Source organism: Macrobrachium rosenbergii, chromosome 29 (genome assembly GCF_040412425.1).
Source record: "Macrobrachium rosenbergii isolate ZJJX-2024 chromosome 29, ASM4041242v1, whole genome shotgun sequence".
Lineage (NCBI taxonomy): Eukaryota > Metazoa > Arthropoda > Malacostraca > Decapoda > Palaemonidae > Macrobrachium > Macrobrachium rosenbergii.
This window is the reverse complement of record NC_089769.1, coordinates 8761885-8788965: the sequence shown is the minus strand read 5'-3', so window position 1 is coordinate 8788965 and position 27081 is coordinate 8761885. Positions and strand designations below refer to the sequence as shown.

The 27081-nt window shown below is 38.0% G+C and overlaps 2 protein-coding genes across 4 annotated transcripts in view; one reads left to right on the top strand and one right to left on the bottom strand.

Moving 5' to 3' along the window:
• LOC136854575 (cerebellar degeneration-related protein 2-like) overlaps positions 1-27081 on the top strand; it is a 484848-nt gene that overhangs the window by 234531 nt on the left and 223236 nt on the right. The gene's annotated exons all lie outside the window — the stretch shown is intronic.
• Positions 76-26087, bottom strand: Sec24CD (Secretory 24CD). 3 transcript variants are annotated; one of them, XM_067130943.1, is made up of 10 exons: positions 25687-25844; positions 20594-20677; positions 17496-17644; positions 12887-13508; positions 11914-12838; positions 11427-11577; positions 9077-10198; positions 6071-6352; positions 3566-3829; positions 76-1326 (listed from the first exon to the last, which is right to left on the bottom strand). In XM_067130943.1, the coding sequence occupies exons 2-10, from the start codon at positions 20649-20651 to the stop codon at positions 1186-1188; spliced, it is 3714 nt and encodes a 1237-aa protein (XP_066987044.1). In that variant the 5' UTR covers positions 20652-20677; positions 25687-25844; the 3' UTR covers positions 76-1185. The 3 variants fall into 3 exon arrangements, with proteins under 3 accessions (XP_066987044.1, XP_066987042.1, XP_066987043.1); XM_067130941.1 differs by having other exon boundaries at positions 11914-13508; positions 25687-26087; XM_067130942.1 differs by lacking the exon at positions 25687-25844 and adding an exon at positions 25597-25685 and having other exon boundaries at positions 11914-13508.

Below are 27081 nucleotides of genomic sequence, written 5' to 3'. Positions count from 1 at the left end.
TGAAATTCAGCAGTCTTGTTAAATTTACATAAAAAATATTTAAAAACTGGTATATTACAAAATGAAGCAAGAAAAAATGATCATAACAATGTATTTCAACTCTGAATAAACTTAACACCAATACATATTGCATTTAGCCAACTATGACATTATGTAACAAAGGTAATATATATATATATAGCAATCTCATTGCAAAACTAAAGACCCACTGATTTATTTCTCTTGAAGAACCAAATCCCAACCAAATATGGTGTAACTGTTTTCATCAATGAAAGATACATACAGTATTTCAAATATAGTACTTTACACTTTGTCCTAAATATAAATGCAGTATCTTAAGCCTTAATAATAAATTTCTACCTATGAATATACATAAAATTGTTCATTAAAAAAGCAATACATGAATGATTTAAGTATTAAGTTTTAATAAAAATAAATATTTTCTCATAGCTATATAGTTTATGAAAAATGGTTAGGGCACATAGGATTACCCTACCTACGTCCCAATCCCAGCACACCACTATGAAAAGTACGTAGAAATCTTCCCTCCCTCATGTGACTTGAATTAATTCCCTGTAACAAAAGAGGACTTAGTAAAATAGCACTACCCATTTATGGATGGATGCATGACAGCTCAGTTCTTAAAATTGACTTTTTCCAACATGACAAATACTCCTGCAACAACAGTCAGTATCCAACTACCCACTTTAAGATACAAATATTAAAATACAATCAATATAAAAGTTAAAATACTTCACCTATATTCCAAACCAGTTAATGCCAATTTTTCAATGTTTGAGCTACTTGAGGATACCTAATTTTCTGAGTAGTCTTTGTCATGCTCTCCTCTCCAGCTACCTTAGTACCTGATGACAAACACCTGGCATCGTTTCTTAGAAAAAGCAAGGGTAGAGTATTATCACAGGATGACTCACTACTTAGCTTGTTTGGAGAAGGCTGAGAGGTCTTAGGGTGCTGTGGTATATTTTCAAGACATTGAGAAGGGGCTACATCATTATGGTGGCTATTACCTACAAAGGCCAGAGAAACCTTTTCAGTTGTTGGGGGAACACTAGCATAATCCCAATTGGAATTCTGGCTACTGGAAGGGTGGTAGGAAGGTTTGATGGCAGTTGGGGATGGCCCTGGTGTCGATGGTGAGCATGGGTAGTGCTCAATTCTATCTCAGGATAGAAGAGCTCTGATCTCCTTGTGCACGTGGCACAAAAAGTCAACGTAACTTGGAGCGCCATACATAGATTTGTCTTCTACCAAAAAGTTGCGCATAACCATCTCATGCTTGCTCTGCTGAAGAACTACAAACATCTGGAAAGATAATCAGATTTCAAAGTCAACATCCAGAGAGAAAATACCTGAGAAATCTTTTGCTGGTATTATAGCACACACAGTTACTTAAAAACCCACCTGATAAATCATTCTGCTTAATATAACTTATAATACATGGCACTAGATTTCTGTGTACTATAAATAAATTCGTTTACCGATCTGTGAAATTCTACTAAGCATCAAACGAGTACTGACATGCTATCATTCACAGTATATAAATATTTAATCAATCATGGAGAAAGGAACTGAAATTCATAGCAAGGAACTAATATTCTTAGTAAGCAAGCAACTGAAATTCTACTGTGTGTTACTTTAAAAACTCTTATTAATAAAAATTCCAATTACTTTCAACATCAACTCAATATCGCAACAGGTTTGACATGAATCTGAAGTAAAATGTTAATAGAAAAGTTGAAAATATTTTATTAAAGGTCTAGCCCACCCTCAAGACTCATTTCTTTTACCACAACAACAACAAAACATATTTTAAAAGTATAAATGCCTTCACTGTAAAACAACACACACTGTCACTTCTGATCTGCTCTGATCGAATGGACAGTAGTACTCGGGCTACTCTAGGATGAGGATTGAATTTGGATCTGTGTCCTTTACAAAACTTATCATTTTAATAAAAAATGAAGCCATCTGATAACCAGACTGAGTAAAATGGTTTTCAAAGTACACAATGTACACTAGTGTTACTGTCTTAAATCACTCTTTTGTCATAAGGAGAAACATGGCATACACGTTGCCACCTGTCATTAAAGAGCCTTAAACCCTTTTTCACCACAGGTTAGCTCCCAGTCCCAATGTTGAGGCATTACAAAAACACATGTATCTCCAGGTCCAAAGTAACAAGACAAACCCGTCAGGAGGTTATGGGAATTTCTAGACCAACTAAGTTGGAAAGAACAGGCTCTGTGGTTGGAATCCTGAAAATGGAAGACATCACGACTGCCGTCCCACATTACCCAGCTGAAGCTTTAGACAGTGAACATGAAAATGACAGTGCAAAAACAGCTTTTCCAGAGACCAGGTGGCTCATCAACACATATCAAGATTTGGCTGCTGGGGAAGGCTAATAGAAACTCACTTAGCGGCACATAGTCCTCTAGGAAGCAAGCTAACTCTACTAGCATCCCTCAAAACATTCCCATGTACACTACCTTGGTGGAGGACAACAGTTCTGACATCTCCAGGTCGACCTGCAGACCCAGGGACTGACCACTTAAGAAGATACTGCAGGTAATTCTGCAACTCCTCATTTGAAAAAGTAAGAACCAACCACTTGTGCAAAATGGTAGCAAAAAAAAGCTTGTGCAAATAGTAGCAAAAAAAAGCTATCCCAGATGATGCACCCAAGAGGATACCATGGAAAGAATCATAGTGAAGACCTAAAAGGCGGTGGATGGACCAAACTAAAAGGCCTGAAACTTGAATGCACAGCAAAACATCAAACAAACCAAAGTTGCTTCCTAAAAAGTGGATGAATGGAGACATGGAAGTACACATCCCTCAGACCTAAAAAGCAGGAGTGTCTCCCAGCAAACAGGCATCTACACAGACTTTCATGGTCTCTCTACAGAAGAGGGGAATGCAAAGAAATTTGTGGAGGGACTGAGGTTAATGACTGGTCTCCATCCTTCCAAAGGCTTCAGAATGAGCAGCAGCACTGACGAACTCCATCAAATCTCCTTGATGGCAGCACTTACAATTTATTTGTTATTCATTTCTGCTACTCTGCCTTACATTCCCCATCACTGTGAAGAATTTTTCTCTTTCCTGTCATATGGAAGTCATTACATCATCAAGGACATGGTCTTTTTTTAGGAATCGAAAGGAAGGTGAGGGTAACTCCCTCAAAAAACAAAAAATTATAACATCACAAACAAGCTGGAAATGAAACATATACGCAGTGAAAATGAAAGTCGGTGGCACAACTAAAAGCAGCATAAACAATGATAAGTCCTCTGCAGAACAGCTGAACATCTAAGCATTAATGAAATGCACAAAAGAATGGTTATTAACAGTGTATCCACAGGGGTTTGGGAAACCATTTTCCTTTAAACACTTGACTTCATACACAGGATGCATTCTGCACAATTTTAAAGGCTGTTTTATGATTAAGGGGTTTTTAATAAATGAAATAACTGCTAACTGATGGGTTTGCTGTAACTGTCAATTCTACCAAACGTACGAACTACTATCGTTTACTTACCCGTACATGTCTTTTCCTCTGAGCTCGGATAGTAGATATAATTCCCCTAACTCTAGTGGAAGTGGGATTGTCCCTTTCAGGTAACTCAGCCATGACAGGATCCAACTGATGTGGTGCATTCACTCCAAACACATCATTTAGCCAGTCTGGGTTAGTATTTGTTCCTACCCATATAAACATCTGCAAACCATTCTCCAAAAGGAAAACTCCATCAGCACGAAGCTTTTCGTACGATGCTCGTAATGGGACTGGAAGTCCGGTATTCTGTAGGAAAACATTGTAAAGAATTAACCATGGACAAAAAAATTACAAAATGCTAACACATGGAATAATCAAATTTCAATTCATTATGTTTAGATAAACAGAAATACACCATCTCTTCCCACAAGGGAAACCTCAAATCTCTCTGTAATATGCTAAATGTTAGCTCAGGTGATACCCCGAAAACCAAATATTAAATAAGACTATACTTTCAATTAAACTAATTGCATTATACTTTATAATTATTTGTTTATATAGACTAAGCCATTTCTAGACCGAAATTTGAAGTTGTTGAGCTAAACAGGAGTGACCAAAGGGAACACAAAAGTCAACAAGTCATATACACATAAGGTGGTGAGGGGCCACTGCAAAGTAGCTTTAGTTACCATTTACAGTGCTTCAAGTTAGGTACACTGTAAGTGGTACTTTCCTTTCTGTTATGCATTATACCATACTGTGTACAGTACTGCACATCATTCTTCGTATGTTGATAAATTGTTCCTGTGGCCATTTAATTAATTTTAATCATTCAAACATTGACAATACTCATAAAACCGTTAAATTCATATTATAAGCACAGTGAAATTGTTATTTAAATGAAAATGTGTAAATACATTCTAAATAGGTTCCTGACATAGTATATAATAGTTGAAACTTTCCAGAGAACTTAAATTTTGGTGTTCACCTGTGAGATACCTGGTAGATACCAATTATTTAACTTTTCAAAATATAAAGTATTTTTCACAATCACTGTACTGAACTGAAGAAACAGGTATATGGTAAAACAAGACTTTACATATTTTCTGAAAATAATGGCCCAGGCAGCAAAATGGTAAGGAGAATCCTAGCATCATATATTCAGACCAAAATTCTAGTTGTCATCAAAGGATAGAAGTTCCTGATAAGCTGCCAGAGCTGCAATGACTATGACCACATTTAAAGTAGTTTTCTTTCAAGGATTATCTACAAACCCATCACTGGATTATGGCATTCATCCAACCAAAAGCACCATATTGAAGTTTTAACTCCTCTTCAAATTGGTCACTCATCTGAGCCAAGGATAACTGATGAATAACCCACATGATACAACCCCTTTATGCATAGTGCAGGCCAAACTGACAGTCACAACACGTTTTGTCCAAATTTATCCAATAATGAAAGTTTTGGAAACAAAAAAATAAAAACCTTGTCAGAATCCCAATTTTTAACATATAATTGCAAAATTTCTGAATAGAATCCCTATTTTTGACAGATAATTACAAAATTTTTAAATAAGTGAAATTTATCAAGAATATTAAATTGTATTAAAGAAAAATCTTTGGAAATTTATCAAGATTACTAAATTGTATTAAAAGAAAAATCTTTGGAGCCAACCCTACGGGATTCAAGTTTACTGACTGCTTACTTATTATTATTAAATTACTTGGTGGTTTGGTGTTAGCTACCTAATAGCACAATTTATAAAATTTTTAATAAATTGCAACTTATTGAAAAAACTTTATAAATCATATCCTACAGGCCAGCTCAATGAATTATGAATTTTAACACTTTCGTCTTGCTGGACTACTAAATATATTCAAGAGAATTACTATTAAAAACAGAAAATTTCTTATGTATACAGCCACTTCTGCTGACAATGAAAGAAAAACTCAAAATCTAACATTGCCTCTAATGTACATATTTAGTTCTGCATAAAAGGTTTTTAAACTACAATTCAGTTAACATACCTGTATACCTATGCTTTACAATCACAACTCTTGCCATGCATCCTTTCCTAATATTTCATTACCTTGGGCTTCCTCATTCCTCATAATCATGATACAACTTCTTCCATTTTTTGCAACTATTTCATTTTTATTCCAACATACAATCATCCCTGGCTCATCATACTTGGCTTTCATCCCCATTCCAAAGGCATTCAATTTCTAAACTTTTTCTTACCTCCACCCATATGCTACCAAACCACTTAATACACGATGCTTAATTTTTCTCTATGTTCCACCCACTTTTTCACCACAACTCCCCACTGCCCACCTTTCCTCACTTTCTGAATCTCCCAGCTGTTTTTGTATCCCAATTACTTTCAACATTGATATGAACAAGTGGGGACTTCACTTAGGTAACAAAATCTAATACTACATCCTTCACAATGATAATAAAATCTAATATGACACTCTTCACTAGGATAAAATCTAATACTACAATCATAAATTTTCATATTTTTAGTACTTGTATGTCACTTACCTGTGGGTCATCATCTGAAATAGGAATAAGCCTGGGATAGAAATAAACTACTGAAGCATCTATTGTCATGGAGGAGAGTAAATACATTTGCAGTGACCGTTCATCACAGGTTATATCTTGACCGCCACTAATGGCATCACATCTATTAAGGCAGTTAATGTATAATGGCAACAGTTTCATCATCTCAGGTAAAATCAGCTGACCAGCAGATGATGGGGAGGCACAGTTTTTACGATAACAAGCCAGGATATTGGCTGTCTTAGATATTAGATTTTCTTTCACCTGTAATGAGAAATAAATGCAATGAGTAAAATATACATGAAAATATTTTGCAATGATCAATATAAAACAAATTTGCTAAAAATCAAATTCCCATTTTCACTGTTCTAACCATTTTGCTCTTAGACATTTCTGCTGAACATTTAACAATAAGCACTGTTCTTGGTTCTGCTTCCATCTGCAATTGGCTCATCCCATTCCAATTAAAGATCTAATGGCTCTACAAACTACTTTAAAGGCTGTCAGCCTTGCTGATCTCAGAATATGACAATCTCACTGATCATGACTGTCAAAGAACACGATTCATTTCCAAGAGTACTATCATGCTACCATAGGCAAGCAGGATGTCTAAATACAATATCTTGTTGCTGAGGTATCCTATAATTAAAGGTTCTAGCAATTGCCATGAGATACCCACTTTACTAAAGGCATACCAATTTCAAACAAACAATATCTAACAAGTAAATTAAGGAAATGTATGGCTGCCTCACTTTCATGGGTTTTCATTCTCCACTCCCAAACTGACCTTTAGAATAAATCACAGATATTAGATGCTCACAAGCAAGCTTACTTAACAACATACTGTCATCAGACACTTATCATCAGGTCAGTTTTGAGGATTCTGAAAATCCTTCAAGATACTGGCAAGTTACCAACCATAAGCTGCTATACATTTTCAGAAACCCATAAACCAAAGATAAAGAGGAAATGAAGAAAAGAAAGTGACAGGTTATTTCTGATCATCAAAAAACAACTCAGTCCACCCCTAATGACTATTCCAGTCCTTGGGTAGTAACATGACTGTTTTCAACATTAAAAGAAAGCTTGTAGGGAGAGGGCATCAAGTTCCTAAATAGCTGCCATGCACCAAGTACAGCTGTCATTCACATGCTCTGCCAACCAAAATCTAGTGGTATGATACTAATTGTTCCATTAATAAGCATAAATGCTTTCCAACAACAGCTGCCCTTTTATGATTATTATCCTTCCCCAATTTCCAGGGGCCATTGGGTCACTGCATACTCCCATATCCACTAAAAAAAAAAAAAAAAAAAAAATTGTTTCCCTTTTTCCCACAGACATAAATGACATAAAATCTAATGTCTTGTGCTGCAGCTCCATTTAAAAAGACACTAACCACTGAATACCAAATGGTCATTATACACCATGCCTCTTAGACTACCATCAATTGAGACAACAGTTAGCATGGTGGATTTCAAAATACAAACTCAAGTAAATTTTGTTGTGCTTCAAAATTATCATCTTGCATTCTGTTACGTGTGATGTACAGTATTAAAATGTGCTCCAATGAAAATGAACTAGTGACACCTACAATAAAAGATCCCCGCAGTATGTTATACCTTTGACAGTTTCATGTTGAAAATATTTCATGTATAGTAAACTATTTCTTTCTCTGTACATTCTTGTTAAGTTCTTAAATCTGTGATTAAAAACACATGAATGGCAAAAGGATGTCCAACCCAAGCATAAATTAGGAGAATTTCTCTGATGGTTCTCCTAGCAATACTGGGATTCTATGGCACATTCATTATTCATTATTGATATGGAGATAACTATTTTGTTTTACCAGTTTAAAGTGTAGAAATTATGGATACTTTCCCTCTCTCCCATACATATACATCAGAAGTGGTTAAATTAGTGAAGATTAACAATGAGTGACTATACACATCCTGCATCAAGGAAGCAGAGGGAATTATGAGAAATTCCATTTCATTAAAAGCAGTAAAAGAACAACATTTTTTGCACTTCAAAGAGAGTGCAGTCAGAAGATATACATGCAATACAATTCAAAACACAAAGCTGAGGAAGGGTACAACCACGGTACAGTAATCCGTAATGGTTAAAGGGCAGGTGTACTCAAGAATGACACTATAATAATAATCAGGAATCTATGAAAATACCAGAGTGCGTGCCATTTATCTGGAAGCCCTATAAAAACCCCTTTATCTATAAGTGTACAGGAATTCAGTAAATTTTACTCCCACACAGTATTTGCCTGAATGTTCCATATACTCAAGTTCATTAGTTATTTTATAATTTTTATTACAAGCTGTAAAACAAATGCTAAACAACCCTTGATATTTAAAATACTGCACCATAAACTAACATATTTCCATCTAAAAAACTGTTTGCATTATGTCTGTTGATGTTCCAAGACAAAGTCACACTGTAATGTATTAAATTACCAAACTACAGTAACAATTAAGTACATTTGAAATCTACCTCAGCTAAATAGACACCAGAGATAGTGGAAAAAATACAAGAATGTAATTCAGAATATCAAGCATTAACCTTAAAATTATTCACACTGCTTAAGATGCTAAAGTCATTGAAAATTAATACTGTACAGGATAATGCTAAATTTTAAGGAATTAAAGATTTAATTAATTATGTACTGGAATATGCATGTCTTATCTACAAATATGCTGTCAAAATACTGGAGCCTAAAATTTAAATTACCTAATAGACAAGAAAACCATGAACTACTTCAAAACTTGAAAATAATCCCAAGAAACATCATAACTGCACTCATAATTTTACATAAGTATTTAAGACATCACAATACTGAAATGAGAATTAAAGCAAACATAGTTCTACATTACCAACATAAATCATTTGCAAGATACCTTAATTCAGTTTAGGCTTTCACTAACTACATACAGTATATCTAAGGAGGATAGAGAGAAAGAGCACACTGGTTCTTACCTGTTTTGCATTAGATTCCACCAGCCTGAAAACAGACTGTTTCCCAAAGTAGTTCATTAGCGTATCTAAATCACAATTTTTGTATAGGTCTGCCATTTGCGTACACACACTTAAAGCCAGATTTAATATTCGCAGCCTTCTTTGTCCACTACATGAAGTATAGAGAAGAGCAGCCTGTATATATACACCATCTTCATCAGTCAATTTGTCATCATGTTTTATTTCAACACCAATGGCTTTACTTGAATCTATGCTTGCCAGTTCAATATCAGTTGTATTGGACATGAAGAAATGGCCAAAGAATTCCACTGGTCTGACTCCTTGAGAAGTTCTTACTCGCATGACAGCATCAAAGGCAATATTACGACTTACGTTTATTTTGAGGTCTTCCAATAAGCGTGTACCATCTCTATTTGACTGGAAGAATGCATATTTGTAAACTTGTCCCCCAGTTAATCTGCATACTTGTCCCATTGATGCAAGATCAACGTAACTATCATTGAATACATATAAATCCACTGAGCCACCGACTGCAACCAAATCTTGGCCTAAGTTATTGTAGAAGGTTGTTTGAGGAGTCAAGATACTTTTCTCCTTTTCTGTTCCTAAAAGTTTTCTATCTTCTCTCATTTTCAGGCTACCAATCCCTCCTCCCATGGGTAGCGATGAATGAAATACAAACATCTTTCCTACTCGCCCAGAAGCTTTCAAGGCCTCCATACCAGCACGTATCGCACAACCTATTGCACCTGAAGTTTCTCGAGTGGCCATAAAATTCTCAGGTATAGTTTCCATGAGCTTATCAATATTTTCAGCTGCTTCTTTTGCATCACACAAGATACCTCCCGACAAGGGTACAAACATTTCATCACGATCACACATAACGCACATTTCAGGAGCCTGGCCATCTAACTTGTAGAAATGGACATTACTGTCGTATGTGATGAAACCCACTTTGATGTTTGCCTCAGGAGACTGAACACCGTTGATAGTATCTCGTGGAAGATGTGCCATTATGTCTTTCATGTTCTGGCACAGCAATGGAATGACTCCTCTCTGCATCATTAGTTGGCTCATTTCAAGTATAAAAATGAAGGCAGGTTCCTTAGGCAACTCCTTTCCCTGTAAAATATAATCAGAGGTAAGTCAACAGGCTTCACACACACAAAAAATTATACTATTCATAAAAATTACTGCAGTCTATAAGTAGCACTAGAGTAGGGTTAAATGTAAAATTATGTGCACAAAAGTTAATGATTTATTCAAGTACTTACAGGTTGCAAAAAATAAAACACATGTAAAGTGAAACTGAAGTGCAACCGTATCCATTAAATATAAATACAGTACAGTATTTATATCCATTCTATTTGGGATAGTGCAGATTTAACCTTTGACACTGGCTACAAAAAGCTTATGTAAACAGACATTCTATGCCAGCCCCTTGAGTTAAAATCCCTAACCATATGATAGCCTTCGAGTCACTGCTTTCAGGAAATATACCAACACACAGGAAAAAAAAAAAAAAAAAAAAGTGGTCAAGAGATAAACATCCTTAACAGAGCACTAGGTAAGTGGTCCAATCAATGTAACATTACAGATAATGCATTATTCATGGTCCTCCCCCATCTCTGGTCAAACTGTACATACACCCAAAGTCCTGTCAAGTTATGTAGCTAAGATTTTTAGCTGAATGTAGCACACTTAATTAGATGAGTTCTATCTTAATGCCTGTATTTAAAGCAACTGCACTGCTAGGCATATAATAATACACATCTACCATGTATAAAGTATATAATATTCAAATATACATACTACATGCTTATGTATATATACTGTACTGTACTGTAGTACATTTTAATGTGGACAGTTTCCATTCACAAAATTTAAATATTAAACATTACATTACTCACATCCATATTTACATGTACTGTACCATACAGTTCTTGATTAAACTAAAGAAACTCAGCCTAGACTAAAGCTGTGTATGTTTTTCTTTTCAGCATGTTATACATTAATTACACTGACCTTTGTTACTATTATTTGCTACCATACAATTATTTAAAACATTAAACTTTTGCAAGAATATTAAGAATGATGCACATACCCTGGGTTATTATTTGTATAGTGCAGATTTATCAGCTTCACTTTCTCATATATTAAAAACCAATGTTGACAGCACCTTCCAATCCTTGAATTACAAAAATGACTACCATATTTTCCTGCCTAAGATGTGCCCAAATGGCAATGGTTTCTACTTGATGCAAATATGCACACCTGAATTCAGGACTTCACCAGGAGAGAACATGGGTTGTTTACATGTACAGTATTTACCAATAAAAAACATACTTACCCTACAATAATCAGAAGTAGCAATATATTCATAAGCACCGCAACATAATTCTGCTCGTTGATATCTGTCTGCACGTGAGCCCTGTCCATCCATGTGACAAAAGTATTCCTTGGGTACTTCTATTATACCACGGCAGAGTTTACACTGGTATCTGGAAAAACAGATATCTCAGACAGTTTCAAGAAAGGGACCACTATATCACAATCTTAAACTTTTCATCCTAACATTGACCCCTCTATAAAGCCAAATATCATGTTGTTCTACATATTTCTAATACTGACGTGGAATTAATATAAGAAAGGATAATTTAAGATATGGTTATTCATGCAACCACTGGGCAGTAAAGGCTAATTTTACATATATTAATGGTTAAAAAACAGTAATCCCCTAAACTAAACAAATTCATATAAAACTAAGTGAAATCCAGCAAACCTATCTGCTCAGTATATTAATGGTTATTAAATGAAAAAACCACAAAATAACTTACTTTTGTCCTCCATCCATGAACTGCATAAGTGGGCTCATGTATCCCTTGCATCTGTTGCATCGAACAGGTCCACTTTCTAAACTTGTACCAATATACAGTGGATTATCAGTGGGTGGGATTTCTGCTAGTGGACTCAAAACAAGACTAAATGGAACACTTGTTTGCTTTATCATATCTGGAGTGTGTGGGATGCTGTACATTGTTGAACGTATATAATGGGGGGAGGCGTTACCGCCATCTCTAACTGTAAAATCAGTTGTGACAAGTGGTGGAACTTGGCCTTTCATATTAGTAATGAATTCACCACTTCTCAGTCGGCTATCTTCATCCATGACTTGTAATGGACTGGGCATGTCATCAGGATTAAGACGTCGTGGGCCCTGGGGTGCTCCAGGATAACCAGCACCTGCAGCTGGCCCACTAACACCTCCACCTGGATATCTAGCTTGCATTCCACCAGTTCCATTTATAGGTGGCCCACCAACAGGGCCTGGACCCATACCAGGCCTGGGTCCAGGTGGTGGAAGACTAGGTCGTGTCATTGCTCCTGGACCTGGGGGTGGTCCTACACCACTAGCTGGGGCCCCTAAGCCCATTCCTGGTGCTCCTGGCATAGACTGAGAAGGGTAACTTTGCTGTCCATACGGTCCTGCTGCACTTGAAGAGGGTGGCAAGTTGGGTGATGCATTGGTTAAAGGTCCTTGAGGGGGTGCAGGAGAGAGACCCACAGAAGGGCCACCAGGTGGTACACCAGGTGGTCTAGGTGAAAGACCAGCTGGTTGTCCCCCCGCAAGGCTCATTGGTGGTACTCCTGGTGGGCCCATTGAAGGTCCACCTTGGGAACTTGGTAACTGTCCAGGAGGGACCATGGCTGGGCCTCCAGGTGGGCCCATGGCTGGGCCTCCAGGTGGGCCCATGGCTGGGCCTCCAGGAGGGACCATGGCTGGGCCTCCAGGTGGGCCCATGGCTGGGCCTCCAGGTGGGCCCATGGCTGGGCCTCCAGGTGGGCCCATGGCTGGGCCTCCAGGTGGGCCCATGGCTGGGCCTCCAGGTGGGCCCATGGCTGGTCCCCCGGGGAGGCCCATGGGAGGTACCCCTGGTGGACCCATAGGCTGTCCTCCTGGTGGGCCTGTGGGAGGTCCTCCAGGTGCACCTGTGGGAGGTCCTCCTAATGGGCCTGTGGGTGGCCCTCCAGGTGGACCAGTGGGTGGCCCTCCAGGTGGACCAGTGGGTGGCCCTCCAGGTGGACCTGTGGGTGGCCCTCCAAGAGGTCCACTAGGTGGACCCATGGGAAGCCTTGGGGAGCCCATGGGTGGTCCACCTGGAAGGCCCATTGGTGGTCCTCCTGGAGGGCCCATGGGTGGGCCTCCTGGAGGACCCATGGGTGGGCCTCCTGGAAGGCCCATGGGTGGTCCTCCTGGAGGGCCCATGGGTGGTCCTCCTGGAGGCCCCATTGGTTTTGATAATGATCCAGCAGGTAAACCTGGTCTGGGAGAAGGTGACTGAGTGAATGATGGTCCATTTGGAACACTGGAAGGAAGACCATTAGAGATTGTACTGGAACTAACACCAGGTCCATAGGGGTTTTTCAGTACCTGAAAAAAAAAAATAAAGTGTGCTTGATACACTCAGAACTGAAAAAATAGTAGTAAGTGATGACAGTTTGCTAAAACAATCTAAAAAATAATGTGATCTATAATTTACTAAATGATGAATACTTGCCAAGAATTTAAATCATGTGTACCTCCTGTATATAATTTATGTGCAAAAAATACAGTAGCTTCAGCACTAAATTATATAAACATAGGAGGTACACCTGATTTAGATTCTGTTAGCAACAGGTTCATAAACATTATAGGTGTAATTGCCAGGGTATGACAAGAGGCCACTTTAGAGTTAAAAAATGATCAGAGTATTCAACAAAGAACAATGTTCAATGTTTATACATACAAGCAGCTATCAAAATCACTTCGTGTTCTTATGTACTAAGCTGTCATGGAGTTTACATACTCTAACACATGGGAATGCTCTGCTTCTTATTACAGGACTGAAATAATTCAAGTTTATATTGGCATTAAAGACCATACTTTTTCATTGTTGAAAATGTTTATATTAAAAACCCTGCATTTTGTGATTGTCTACCAACAACTCAACACTTGGCACCTACTGCTACGACTGCCACCAATTCTTCATCTAGGAGGCCTTTGGGCCAATTTCCACCAGTTCTTCATTCATGACCCATTGGACTGCTCTCCGAGTGGCCAATGAAGAATTAGAGGAATTTATTTCTGGCGATAGAAATTCATTTCTCGTCATAATGTGGTTCGGATTCCACAATAAACTGTAGGTCCCATTGCTAGTTAACCAGTCAGTTCTTAGCCACGTAAAAATAAATCTAATCCTTCGGGCCATCCCTAGGAGAGCTGTTAATCAGCTCAGTGGTCTGGTTAAACTAAGATATACTTAACTTTTCATTGGACTGAAACAACTTCTCCTGTTCAATACACTACTTTCTTTTAGCATCATCAACTCTGTCAATGTTCTCATTTGCCCAAGCAAGGGTACATGCCTGATGACAGACATCATCTCAGCAGCCTCTTCTGGATAAACAATTTTATGTTTAAACAGCTCCACCTCAATGGACATGCACATTGCCATGACTGTCCTGAATGAAGATGATGTTTACTCCAATAATCCAATCACCATCTATACTTACCCAAGATGCATCAGTCAAGACAATTTTCTATCAGCCCTTGGATCAAAGTATCTGAAGCAGATCCCTGATGCCGCCATCTTGAGTGTCTATTACTTTGCATGCCCTCTAAAAATGATCCCTATTCCTTGTTGAAACAAAATTTGTCCTCACTGAATAAAGTTTCTTGCTAGTTTTACACTTTCTTAGTACCAAAGCCAGGTTTTCAACTTTCTTAGTACTGAAGCCAGTTTTCAATTTGATTTGAGTCAGTCAGGTCAAGAGGAATTAGTTTCACAATGGATCACATTACAACCAAAATAAAAAAGTAAGCTTACTTTACCTTCCCAACCAAAAATCTTTTTGTTCAACCAGCTCAAGATACTTTCTTCAAACCCTGATGTGCCTTCATGAAGAAATGCACCAACATGGCATGCAACTAACCACTCCATCCATTGAGAAAACTTTTTAAGTTTCCTAAGTTTTTTTCAAGTTTCCTAGGCTTCCTGTGGGCAAGGTTTCTTTTGGTGGCATGTTGCGTAGTTCTCAATTTCTTTACCCTTCAGAACAGCACATTTTAAAGTCTGTTTAATGTCACTCAGGATAGGCACAGGCAAAGTATAGGTCACTACTTCGTTACAAATCATTGACCTAGTACGCACACTCAACCAAGGTGCTTCTCGCCCTAAAGTAAGTTATCAGTGATTCCACTGACAAATTCCACTGCTGACAGGCAGCAACTACCTACATAATTCTGGCAGCAATTTTAATGTTTGGATATTTGAGAGACCCTTGCTGTATTTTTCTCATCTTTTCTTTCAAAATGGTATAATGCAGTACTTTTTGGACACTGAACACAAATATGAATGCATCTAGTCCTGCTCATACATTAACTCCCTTGTTCACCTAATTCATAAGATCAGAATCTCAATAGTAGTGCCTAGTTTAGAACTTATAAAACATTTCTCCATGCTTCCTCTGGCTTTTCATGTTTTTTTCTTTATAGGACTTTTTTTTTTTTTTGGCAGTACAGTAATCACAAAACCACACCCCGGACGAATAGCTAAAACCTGTGAATACTTAGAACTCTTCTAAAAACACTTAGAACCGCCTATTTTGATAGTTCAAACACACACAAAAAAAATAAATAAATAAAAAATGCTCATACGGGTATTATCCTACTTACGATGGGGTTAGGTTCCAAAAAAAACCATCATTTGTTGGGAAAAACGCATGTTAAATATAGCCTAGCCTACACTAGGGTATTCGGTACCATGTATCCATAATAGCCTACCTTACAATATCAAGTACTCTGTACATACACGGTACAGTAATTATTAATATCAGCTAATTCTGGAGGTTAATGCAGGGTGACTTATGATAATTCAATACAAAGAGAAATTGAATAACAAACTTAATTAGCTTAGCCTATGCTATAGTATATCTTATACATACACGGTAGCCTAGCCTACATTATACTGTACTCTATATTCACATATCGTATTATACAAACATCAACATAATGAATATGCATCTTTTCCATGGATCTTTTAAAATGTTATGCCTTAATTCACTGTATGCAATAATATTGTATATATATTCTTATATTGCTTTTGTATTATGAATTGCGATCATAGTAATCCATGTCTTGGTGGTAAGTTTATTTCGCTTTATTTAATTCAGTTCAGAGCACTTTTCTTGCTTCTAGTTAGCGTAAATGAATCTCTAGATACTTTATTTACATGGGACAAGGTTATTTTTTGTTATATGAAGTGTTTCCTAGTCAAAATATAATTTAAATACATCTCGTTATGAAAATAACTTGGCTATCTTTTTTGTTAATAGATGACATTGGCCGTTTTTGTTTTTTGTGTAAAATAAAATCAAGATTCTGTTAGCTATTTTCATTTGATTTCATTATCATACAAGCTTTACGCATTTACTTGTCAGCGTAAAAATAGCAGTAGTGTGTTCTTTCATGCCCAATAGCTTTGATTAAAATACTTTCTCTCCAATTCTAATTACAGTCGATTTCATCCATGTTGCCGATGCACAATAATTTATAGTCGTTACCAGCTCGAACATTGTTTTCTCAGCTTCAGCTACAACTTGCAGCTAAATTTAGCAGTATATTTCCTTGCCGATCTTTTATCCATACCGAATAAGGGTATAATGTAAAAATATATCAGGCCTATTCTACTTGTCATTTGTACTATAACTACCGTGACTGTGTATTACCGTAATATGGTTGAAATACAAGCAAAACTCCCGTTTTTATCCGATTCATTGATAAGCAAAATAACAGTTTCTCTGTAGGCTGTTTATGGCTGTAAGCATTTACACGAGTATAACGTTACTAATAATACTTAATAATTTTTTACTTTTTTAACTAGAAGATGGGATAAAGAAATGGAGGAAAGAAGTTGGTCTATAGTAAATTGTACACTGCTGCCTGAGCCCGCTCAAAATTTAAAAATATTTTATAAATATTGTCGTACTGGTATTAACTGCTTAACCCATTGCAAAATCGAATTATTATAAGGCGAATTATCAGAACTCGAGCGCTACCTGAGTACAGTATTTTAATAGTTTATCACAAAAAGTGCATTTAGTCATGAAAATGAGATGAAAATACAGTAATTACTGAATATTTCTCAGTGGAAAATACTGTGAATGGGTGAATTTCAGCGAATAATCTGTACAGTATATATGTTCCATAGAGAAATCCGAGAATGGGACCAAGAATATGGGGGTTTACTGTAAGTACATATGGCATTCAACCCATAATTACCCTGCAATAAAATCACACATTCTTCAATTTCAAGCCATCAACAGGAAATAACAAGACAGTAATATTAATGGTAAAAAATAAATAAATAAATACACATACCCCGCCTGATGGTGGAGGTGCAGAATTTATGTTCATTCCTTCCATCTGTTGTGGAAGCCCTCCTAGAGGTGGTGGTGCATTGGGGCCACCAGGCATCATTCCAACAGGTCTCATAGGCTGCATGTTTGGTCCACTCCCTCCAAAACCACCTGCAGAGGGCACTTTAGTTAAGCTAAACGTGTTACTTCTGACCAAACAAGAGGCATCAAAACTTACATGGAATACAATAAAATGCACCTAAATTTTTATTAACATTTAAAAGGTACTATTGAATATCCATTTAGAATGAAACAGCAAGCATCAAAACATACATGAAATACATACAGCTTAAGAATAGGTACCAGCCCTCGGGCTGGGAAGTTAAACAGTGGGCTTATTGACACACTGGCCACATGTCATAGGCACTGGGACCTGTCCCCCATTGGCTGTCAGCCTAAGAAGCAGGAGATCAGGGTCTGCCCTGTGAGCCCACAGAGACCCAGGAGGACTTTTAACTTTTAACAGCTAACACCCCAAAACTGAAATAAGTCCTTAATATAGATACACCTTAGGAAAAGCTGGTCCAGTCAATAAGGCTTGTTAACAAGGCAGACATACCAGTATGGGGGTGAGAGGCGTAGGGTAACAATCAATCACTTGACTGTTGGCATTCACATTTTCTTCCAGCAAAAGTGGGGTAGGTTAGAAATGAGATTATGAGAAATATCAGGTTTGTGTGTCTAAGAAGAAAGTAAATTATCCTGAATTCCCAGTTTTTTCAAAAATGAATTAAAATATTCATCTTTTATATGGAGCCTCACTCTGCAGAATGACAAAACTAAATAGCACTACAAAAACATCTCTTAATCTTCAGCTACAGTGTCTTGGGGAGGGGATCAATAAGATCTTTAATATTCCAAATACAAATGAGAACAATATACCTCAGTCTCCATATGTATAAGAGGCTGTAAAGTTTGTATTCTTTCTCCACTGATGCTACAGCTTGCAGGAAGGCAACCAAAGCATGACACGACTTCCAAAGCCCCTCTCAAGGGCTATGAAGCAGGAAAGTTACATCCCACCCAGTTACCCTAAGTTTATGGGGGGGCGCGATGTTGCTAGAAGTCTTGAAGGGCATGAAGACCTCAACCAAGATTAGAGGCCCATACTTTTCAGCAAAGCAGGAACACCTAGAAAAGGGCTGAGTGGCACCCCTTAACCAAAGAAACACAGAGGAGCTTGTCTCACTGTAGGTAGACAAGACAGTCCACAAACTCCTGAATACTGTAGTGGCTTTGACTGGAGATGTCCTCTCACAAAACCACAGCAGGCAATGCCCACCTAGATGGATACAAACCTGTCATGGACTTGTGAATGGTACAAGATATCTCCTCTACAGCCCTAAAAGAAAAACTTATTTCTAGGGGATGCTGGATACCCTCCTTCTGTGAAACACCGACTCCATAGACTGGAGATAACCTTAGTGGTTAAAACTGCCCAAGCACCATGGGTTGTGAGGCATTCTTGTCACTGCACTGAAAAGGCTCAGCAGATTGGAATACTATTCAGCTTATGGCCAAGGAGGACCCACAAGGGTCAACCTAACACCATGTGTGACCAACATATGGTTGATCACAGATCAGGATGAAAGGAAGAAGGGAGTATACATATCAGATGTCCCATGAGTTTGAAAGACAACCTCCAGCACAGCCAACTGGTCTGGAATATGAGGACTGGACATCAAGAGCTTTCTATGTAGCCACAGGGTGAAGAGGCCAATTCAACCACCAATGTGCCACAACCTTTGAAAAGCCTTTCTGGCATGTACAGGTATCAGGACAACCAAACTCTAGGACCTGGCCCTAATATCTGAGCTTGTCTGCCTCGACAGTTTAAAAACATAACACAGTTTAAAATCATGTTATGTATCTGGCTGACAGCTCAACAGCAGAGCAAACCTCACACTCAAGTACATGGCTTTCCAACTTGCAAAGGGGAGATATCCCCTTTGCTCGTTGACATGAGCCACCACTGTCATGTTACTGCTTATTAGCTGTGATGCCTTTCAACTGATCCTGAAATTCTTGTAGTGCCAGATGTGCAACTTACATTTCTAGAATGTTTATGTGCACAGAAGTCATTTATAGTGCAAACACATATAATGAAAATGAACTGTCTAGATGTAAGACAAGGTGGCTGCTGTTGTCCAACCACCATAGAGTAGGAGGTCACTCTTTACTTCCTGTCTGAAAGGCACAGTTAGTGTCAAGAGGATCTATTGTGACCAGTGCCACTTCAAACAAAACAAGAGTGACTACAGGCTGAGTTACCTGTAAGGAAAGACCTTTTCCAAAAACAGGTGACCGACAGCAACCTGCTAAATCTACAGCTGTTTATTCCTGTTGAGACGTGATCTATCGATCTGAGTCTACAGGAAACTCTCACTGCTAGTGTCAATCAGCATGCCCAGGTATTTCATTGTAACATTCAATGAGATAATACTCATACCACAGAGAGAGAGAGAGAGAGGCAAGGAATGCACATTAAGTGCATAGTTTACATAATGCGATGCATGTACGTAAAGTATACAAATGAACAAAGTGAAATAAACATATACATACAGTATATGCAAATGAACGAAATGAAACAAACATACAAGTCGCAGCACGTTACTGTATCGTGTACAATATCTCCCTTGAATAAAAATTGAAAGGGAAGGTAAAGTGACTAGCTTATAATTCCAATTACAATACCACATTAAGAATCAAAATAAAAGTAATAATAATGTTTACTATTCTCTGCATGAAATGCAGACTCGAACTGCATGAAGGGTGCCTAATACCTTGTCATACTTTGATGTCGGTTTGAACTGCTTAGTTAACTGATTGGAAGTACCTGCTGAGCAACACATTTTCCTCCACATCACTTTAAAATGAAACTTTTCTACTATCAATGATACTATAGTAACACATTACAAAATTCACAGTTATTTAATGTTTTCCATTTTTTATCAAGAAACAAATTTTTTCCAATTCTCCAAACAAAAATACTATGGTACAGGTTTTCTTTACGAGATCTATGATTCAATTATTATATCACAGAGAAACTTTCTACCTTACCTGGTGGTCCTCCAGGTGGTCTTGAACTGGGAGGCATTAGTGGCTGTGACGGATGCATAGCTCCGCTCCCACTTCCCTTAACACCTGAGGACAAAAATATGACAGTATAAATGTTTAAGTCTTAAATAACCTATCTGTTAAAACTAATCCCAAACCTAAATTCATAAATTCAATTTGCATTTTTTCTAGCTACACAAACTGCAGTCTTTTTAATGGATATACCTTCAATGAAACCTGGTTTCATAGTTAAAGCATGGTCACAAGGTATTCTGCTAGCAGCATGCAGGGAATCTTAAGACCCACCCACTTGATTTATCTCGGTCACTTTTCATATGGTGACAGGGACTATTAAGAATTTGGTTAAGAGATGTGATTATGTGAAGGACTTTAGGTTTGCATGAGGAAAAATGCTACTTATCCTGAATTCGTGATTTGTTCCTACAAGGACAAACCTTCAACTTTTACCAGGACAACCTAATCCTTAAGTAGGAGGTACTGCCTGAAGAACAAGACAGGTTGGGTTTTTTCCTCCCAAAGATGCCAGATTCCTGGTAATATACATGGGCAGTCGAAAAATTATTCCAGTAGCCAGCTTTACAGCCTCTCTTATGGATACTGAAGGTGACAGGGCCCTATGCCAAAGGAAAATTAAGAATTCAGTTTTCCATTAGTGATGGAAATCACTGCTCAAAATGTAGCAATATTATTGCCAGGCCTAAAAAAAATAATGCTCTACTGCCTGCCTGACCCCTTGTTAACAGGGAGACAGTGGGTGTAACAAGCACGACAACTGGTGCAGTCAAGAAAGATGTTCTACTCTCTAATTCACTGTTTTGGCCAACCATAAGAAAGTAGTGTGTTTTCACCTAGTGGTGTCATTAAACTGAGTAATAATAAAAAATGTACATTGGCCAGACTGGTGTGCAAGCAGCATGGACTGCTGGGTGATGAGAAAGAAAGGGAAAGAGGAAAACCCGTCGCCCTAAATTCACCAAAGCTCGTGCCAACCATTAACCTTAAGCAAGATGGAGCTAGGTTTGCTGTACATATACAGTATATCCTAAGAGGAAGAAAGAGGCAGAGATTGTGTGGTGGAACCAAACACCTACCCTCAGTATCTGTACCACAGTAATATTCTTCATGAACACAATCACCTACTTTCAGTACTTGCACCATTCATAATATACTTCCTTAACTCCAAAGATGGAACAATACCGGACTTAATAAACCCTCACCTGGGATGGGGAGCTAGCACCCTAACTTGATGACTTTTATGCCTGCTCAAGTCCTGAGCAGGTATTATAGTACTGCAAAACAAGGCACAATAGGATCTCTTCTTGATCCTTACCTGCAAAGTCCTTGAAGGAGAGGATAAAGACCTCTTTAATCTTTCATCAGGGGCTGATAGGATCTGAATCTTTGCCACAAACTCAAGCATTAATGAGAACAAAAGAGATATCCATCCCTTTATGTGTTGCACCTGGAAAGAGAGGCTGAGAAATTCACCTATGCTATGGTTTCTAAGGGGACAGTCCTAACACTGAAGCCTCCCTCAAGGGCTCATAAGGAACTTTGGTAAGACTACAGAACAATGTGGGCAAGACTGCTGTAAACTCCTCAAGCAAATGCTTACAGACCAAACCAGGGCACAAAATGTCCATGCCCGGCTGCAGGAATACTTGGAGTAAGCTGAGCAATAGCCCTAATATCACAGAAACAGAGGAGTTTGTCTTGGCAGAGATAACTAAGAAGTCCATGATCAGCTGAAAAAGAGGCTATGACTGGAGAGATATCCACTCTTGAAACCAACAGCAGATGATGATGATGTTACAACGTTATAGGGAATCATTAATAGAAGCATAACACCTAAGGTGCCCCTTACAAGAAAATTAACCTCAGGCTATACAGTAAACCTAACTTAGTAGCAGCCCTAATAATGAAAAACAGCACCACTCCCATGGGACCAAGGGAGATGTGTACGAACATGGTGTATAAATTCATATGCCCAAAAATGTGTAAATCTTACAGCACTACATACATCGGACACACTACATTCCAGCCCTGGGATTTGCGGGGGATAGGGACCACAACCGCCCCCGCAAATAGCTAAAATCTGCGAATACTTGACACCCTTTCAAAAATGCTTATAAATGCCTATTTTGATAGTTCAAACACCATAAACACCTCTAAAAATGCTTATGCCTGCCTATTTCAAAAGGTTTACCATGAAAAATGTATTTAGTCACAAAAAGATGAAAATACAGTAATTAGTGAATATTTATCTGTGAAAAATTCTGCAAGTAGGCTAATTTTCTGTGAACAATGTGGATATATGTTCCACAGAAAATACTGCGAATAGGTGAAGCTGTGAATCCAGAACCACAAGTCAGCATTTTATTGTTTCAAATGACAGGAAGTCATCCCTACAAGAACCAATCGAGGGTGTTCAGGTTGTCCATACAGAAAGCAACTATGGCTGTCTTTTAACAGCGGAAGCGATAAGCACTGCCATCCAAAAACTGCCTCTTAACACCCATCAAGAGTCAGATCACACTCTCCCTATCAGCAGTGAGGAATGTGAGAGCAAACACATACCAGACAGTTCACCCCGAATGCTAGAAACAGTGTACCCATCAGGAAATACAAGAGCACCTAGGGAAGCCCAAGTAATACTTGGCATGCCCTTGAGGCCTTGCCGGGCATGAACCACGAACAGTATCTAGTGGCTGGTATACGAGTAGATTCTAAAAATATTTTCTTAGTGAGTCCTCGACTTATGGTGATTTGATCTTCAGACGCTTTTCCAGTGTTGTTAACGCAGTTTTACAGTACCGTTAACAGTGCTCACAGCAAGAATAGTTATCAAGTTCTTGGTGCTTACAGCGCTGTAACTTGATGCAACATCAAGTTACAGCGCCATAACTCAAGTTACTGCACCATTAAAGCACAGAAAACGGAGAAAAATCGACTTACGGCGGAAATCAACTTATGGCGCGGCGCTGGATCGGATCCCCCACCATAAGTCAAGACGCACTGCACTTGAAGCTTTCAACCACAAAAAGTGGTTCATCCTTTTAATCCCTGGTCCAAACACTGCTTAGGTCTATTTTTCCATCCACATGGAGAGACAAAATGATGGCAAATCCAAATTGTGAAACCGAAGTCCCTTGATAATGCCACAGAGTGGAGAAACAGCTGTCGTCACAGAAAACAATAAATGGAAGAAAGAAGTTTGTGTGGTCTGCACCAAAGAATGACACATGAAAATTGGAAAATACCCTTACAACACGAAGTTTTCTGCAAAAAACTTATTGATGTCACTGATCAAAAAACACACACATAATTCTCCACTATATTCAGTGTATATATTTTCAGAATATACTGTGAGTAATTTACTTAGCATTTCCCTTTCATGTTTCATATTCACATTTGTAATCAAAGTATAAATTTTTAGATAATACTGTACAGTGTATAATTTGCTTTTCTAAATGGCACTGTATATATATTACACATTTTTCTGATGAATTGCATGATATTTGTTAATGACTATTGTCAGTTGTATATATTCGTAAATTTAGCTTATTTTCTACCGTACACTTTTATGTACATATTTGTAAACTGTGATGCCCTTTTGGAAAACTATAATTACAGCATGTTTATCTACTCTCAAAAGGGGGTTGTTACCCCTATTTTAAGGAGTTACCAAGATGCAACACTTCATTAATGCCATTTTGTGGCTTAAGGAAACATATAAAAAAAAAAAAAATGCCTTATATTTGCATATACTTTAGTGTGCTAAGAGGGCTTTTTTTTTTTTTTATATTCCCATTATTTCTGGTAGTGCCCACAAAGTGGAGTATATAATAATTTAAAGTAAAATAATGGCAAAATGTGTCACTACTGTAAAGATAAGCTGCTATATAGTACAGAGTATAGCCTAGGTCACATTGTAATGAATGCCATACATGTTTTTCATTTAAAGGCCTAGCCTATAGGGTACACCAAAAATTTCCAATAAAACTTTACTTTAAACCATTACACCATTTAACATATTTTCCAATATTTTAATGTATGATTCATACATTTCTGACATTAGTTTTATTAGCAAATGATCTAAACCTTGGTTACTTCACAATACTGCGCTTGGTTACGCCATCTGTGAATGAAAGTACGTCAGAAACATTCAAAGCACACGTGAAAGCACAAGGAAACGATAACTTAAAAGCCCAACATATAATAATGGTTCAAAGTAAAATTTTACCCAATTACCTCACATTTATGAAAATTATTAGGCTGCTGTCATGATTTAAGGGTCTAAACTGAGGCTTACATGTCTAATCTGCTCTTAACTGTACCTTAGCCTATGTCTGAAAGAGGTTTTTTCAAGTTTGTGTAGGATAATTATTACTATTAATTGTGGGTTATCTGGCGTCACAACTACCAGGGTCACTGATTAGGATAACAACCTGGTCTAGGCTAGTAGGTGAACAGACTGCAGACAATACTTTCCAAACTAGTGTATTTTCATCGAATGCAAGTCTAAGGTAGGCATAAATAGGCTAAATATTGGCTACCATACACAGGCCTACTAGATCGAGCTTTGGGTAGCCCTACCGGCAACATTTAAGTCATTCCCTAGACATGACTGGCATTCAGTGTTAGCCCTTTTTTTTACCTATCTTTTACCTATTCTCGTTATTGGAAGATTTCATGACCTGGTTTTAAAGAGTAAGAGTAACTAGGCCTACCCTGTGACCTCGAACGTACCCACTCCCTTCCAGTAACTTTCGGATCTGTCAAATTGACCCCCAGCGTAATCTGGACCTGTTAGGTTTCCCAATTAAGAGAAATTGACCCGTTATCATCACGGATTGAATTATTTATCATTCACCCGTCCGATCTATCGCCGGGCGACGAAATCTAGTCCATCAATTCACTAATATCTAAACAGCTTTAGGCCTAAGACGGCATGATTACCAGCCTGAGCTTAAAGTTTTGCAGACCTGACAAATCCGTGTATATTATGTATCTTCTTTTCGCCCTTACGGAAAGAGGTCCTCTCGCCACCACACAATCCAAGAACTGCTACTTACCACTACTTCGGCAGTTGCACACCGGGGGGAAATATCAACAGAAGACGTCAACAATATTAATTAATCAGAAGTCACAGTAAAATCAACGTCTGCTGCTGCAGTTTGCGCAGGCGCTGTCAGAGCCACGTCACGATCGCCACCTCTCTCCTTTCTACATTGAAGGAACTTGAACCTGTCAAGTTGCGTTCCGTGCCGTCGTTTTAACTCGGTTTCCGAAATTATGCCGAAATTTGCTTTATTTAAGCGGCTAAGGATTTTTTATGTGTCGGTTGTACTGGTAAAAATTGTTCGCAGAGTTTCACTGATTGGTCTGTCAGCTTGTTTTAGTGACGTGTATCACCGTAACAACTCGTCACGCGACGAAACCCGACGTCTTGGTTGGGCCCTACGTTGACATAAACAATCCTCATATGCTACCATAACATAGATAAATTCGCTTGCATTTCACCTTCTTTCGTGTGAAAAGGGTAAATAAATTTATTGTTAGGATGATTGTTTTAATGGAATTAGAAAAGAATGCAACAATCCATCTAACGATATAAAAACACGGGAGTTGGTTTGACGTCAGTAAGTTGGGTTTTCCTACCGCCATCTTGCAAGGAGACATAAGGAGAAGATAAAATTTTTGTGAATGATTAAAACTTCCATTCTGTTAAACTTAAGGTAAGTTTGAGATCTCACGCAAGATTTTATTGGTATTCTGAAAAGTGAAGCTGTAAATATCTACCTCAGTTTCTTATAAATAAAGACACTACAAGCGCTTGGGTATTTAAAATGACGGCATTCGTAGAATTATCGCATACCAAAAAGGAAGAGTAAAATATGTGATGTGATGGATACTCTATGTTATATTCTTTCAGAGATGGGTGTGTTTGTGTGAGTGTTGGAAAAAAGATTATAACTTTACAAAGCATTAAATTCAGTGGCAAAGCAGAAAAGCAATTTAGGATGTAAATAGAATGATATTTATAAGCCGGTGTGACAGAAAGTAATATAAAATTATTGCGTTTGCTAATCGTTGACAATTAAAAGAATTTGTAGATGTGAGGAAGCAAATCATATTTGTATAAACAAGCATAAAGTAAGTATTAGTGCGTTCAGAATGATTGCGAAAGCTTGGAAGTCTCCTATTGGAAATTCCTCAGTTCTCAGCAGATTTTCCTCCCCTTACATTATTCTGTCTGAGGCTTCACTGACTGTACACCAAAGCCTCTACCTTAACAGTTATCAGGCCTCTCTTTACATGGCAAAAGCCCATGAAACCTTCAACATGGAGTCTTTAGCTAGCCCGTTTCTGAAGGAAGGGAGAGGGAAGGATAGAATGTTGATTAGCCTAAGTATGTATAAGATTGTCTCTTGAAATCTTGGTTTATACAGTAGAAGCCTGGAGAAATT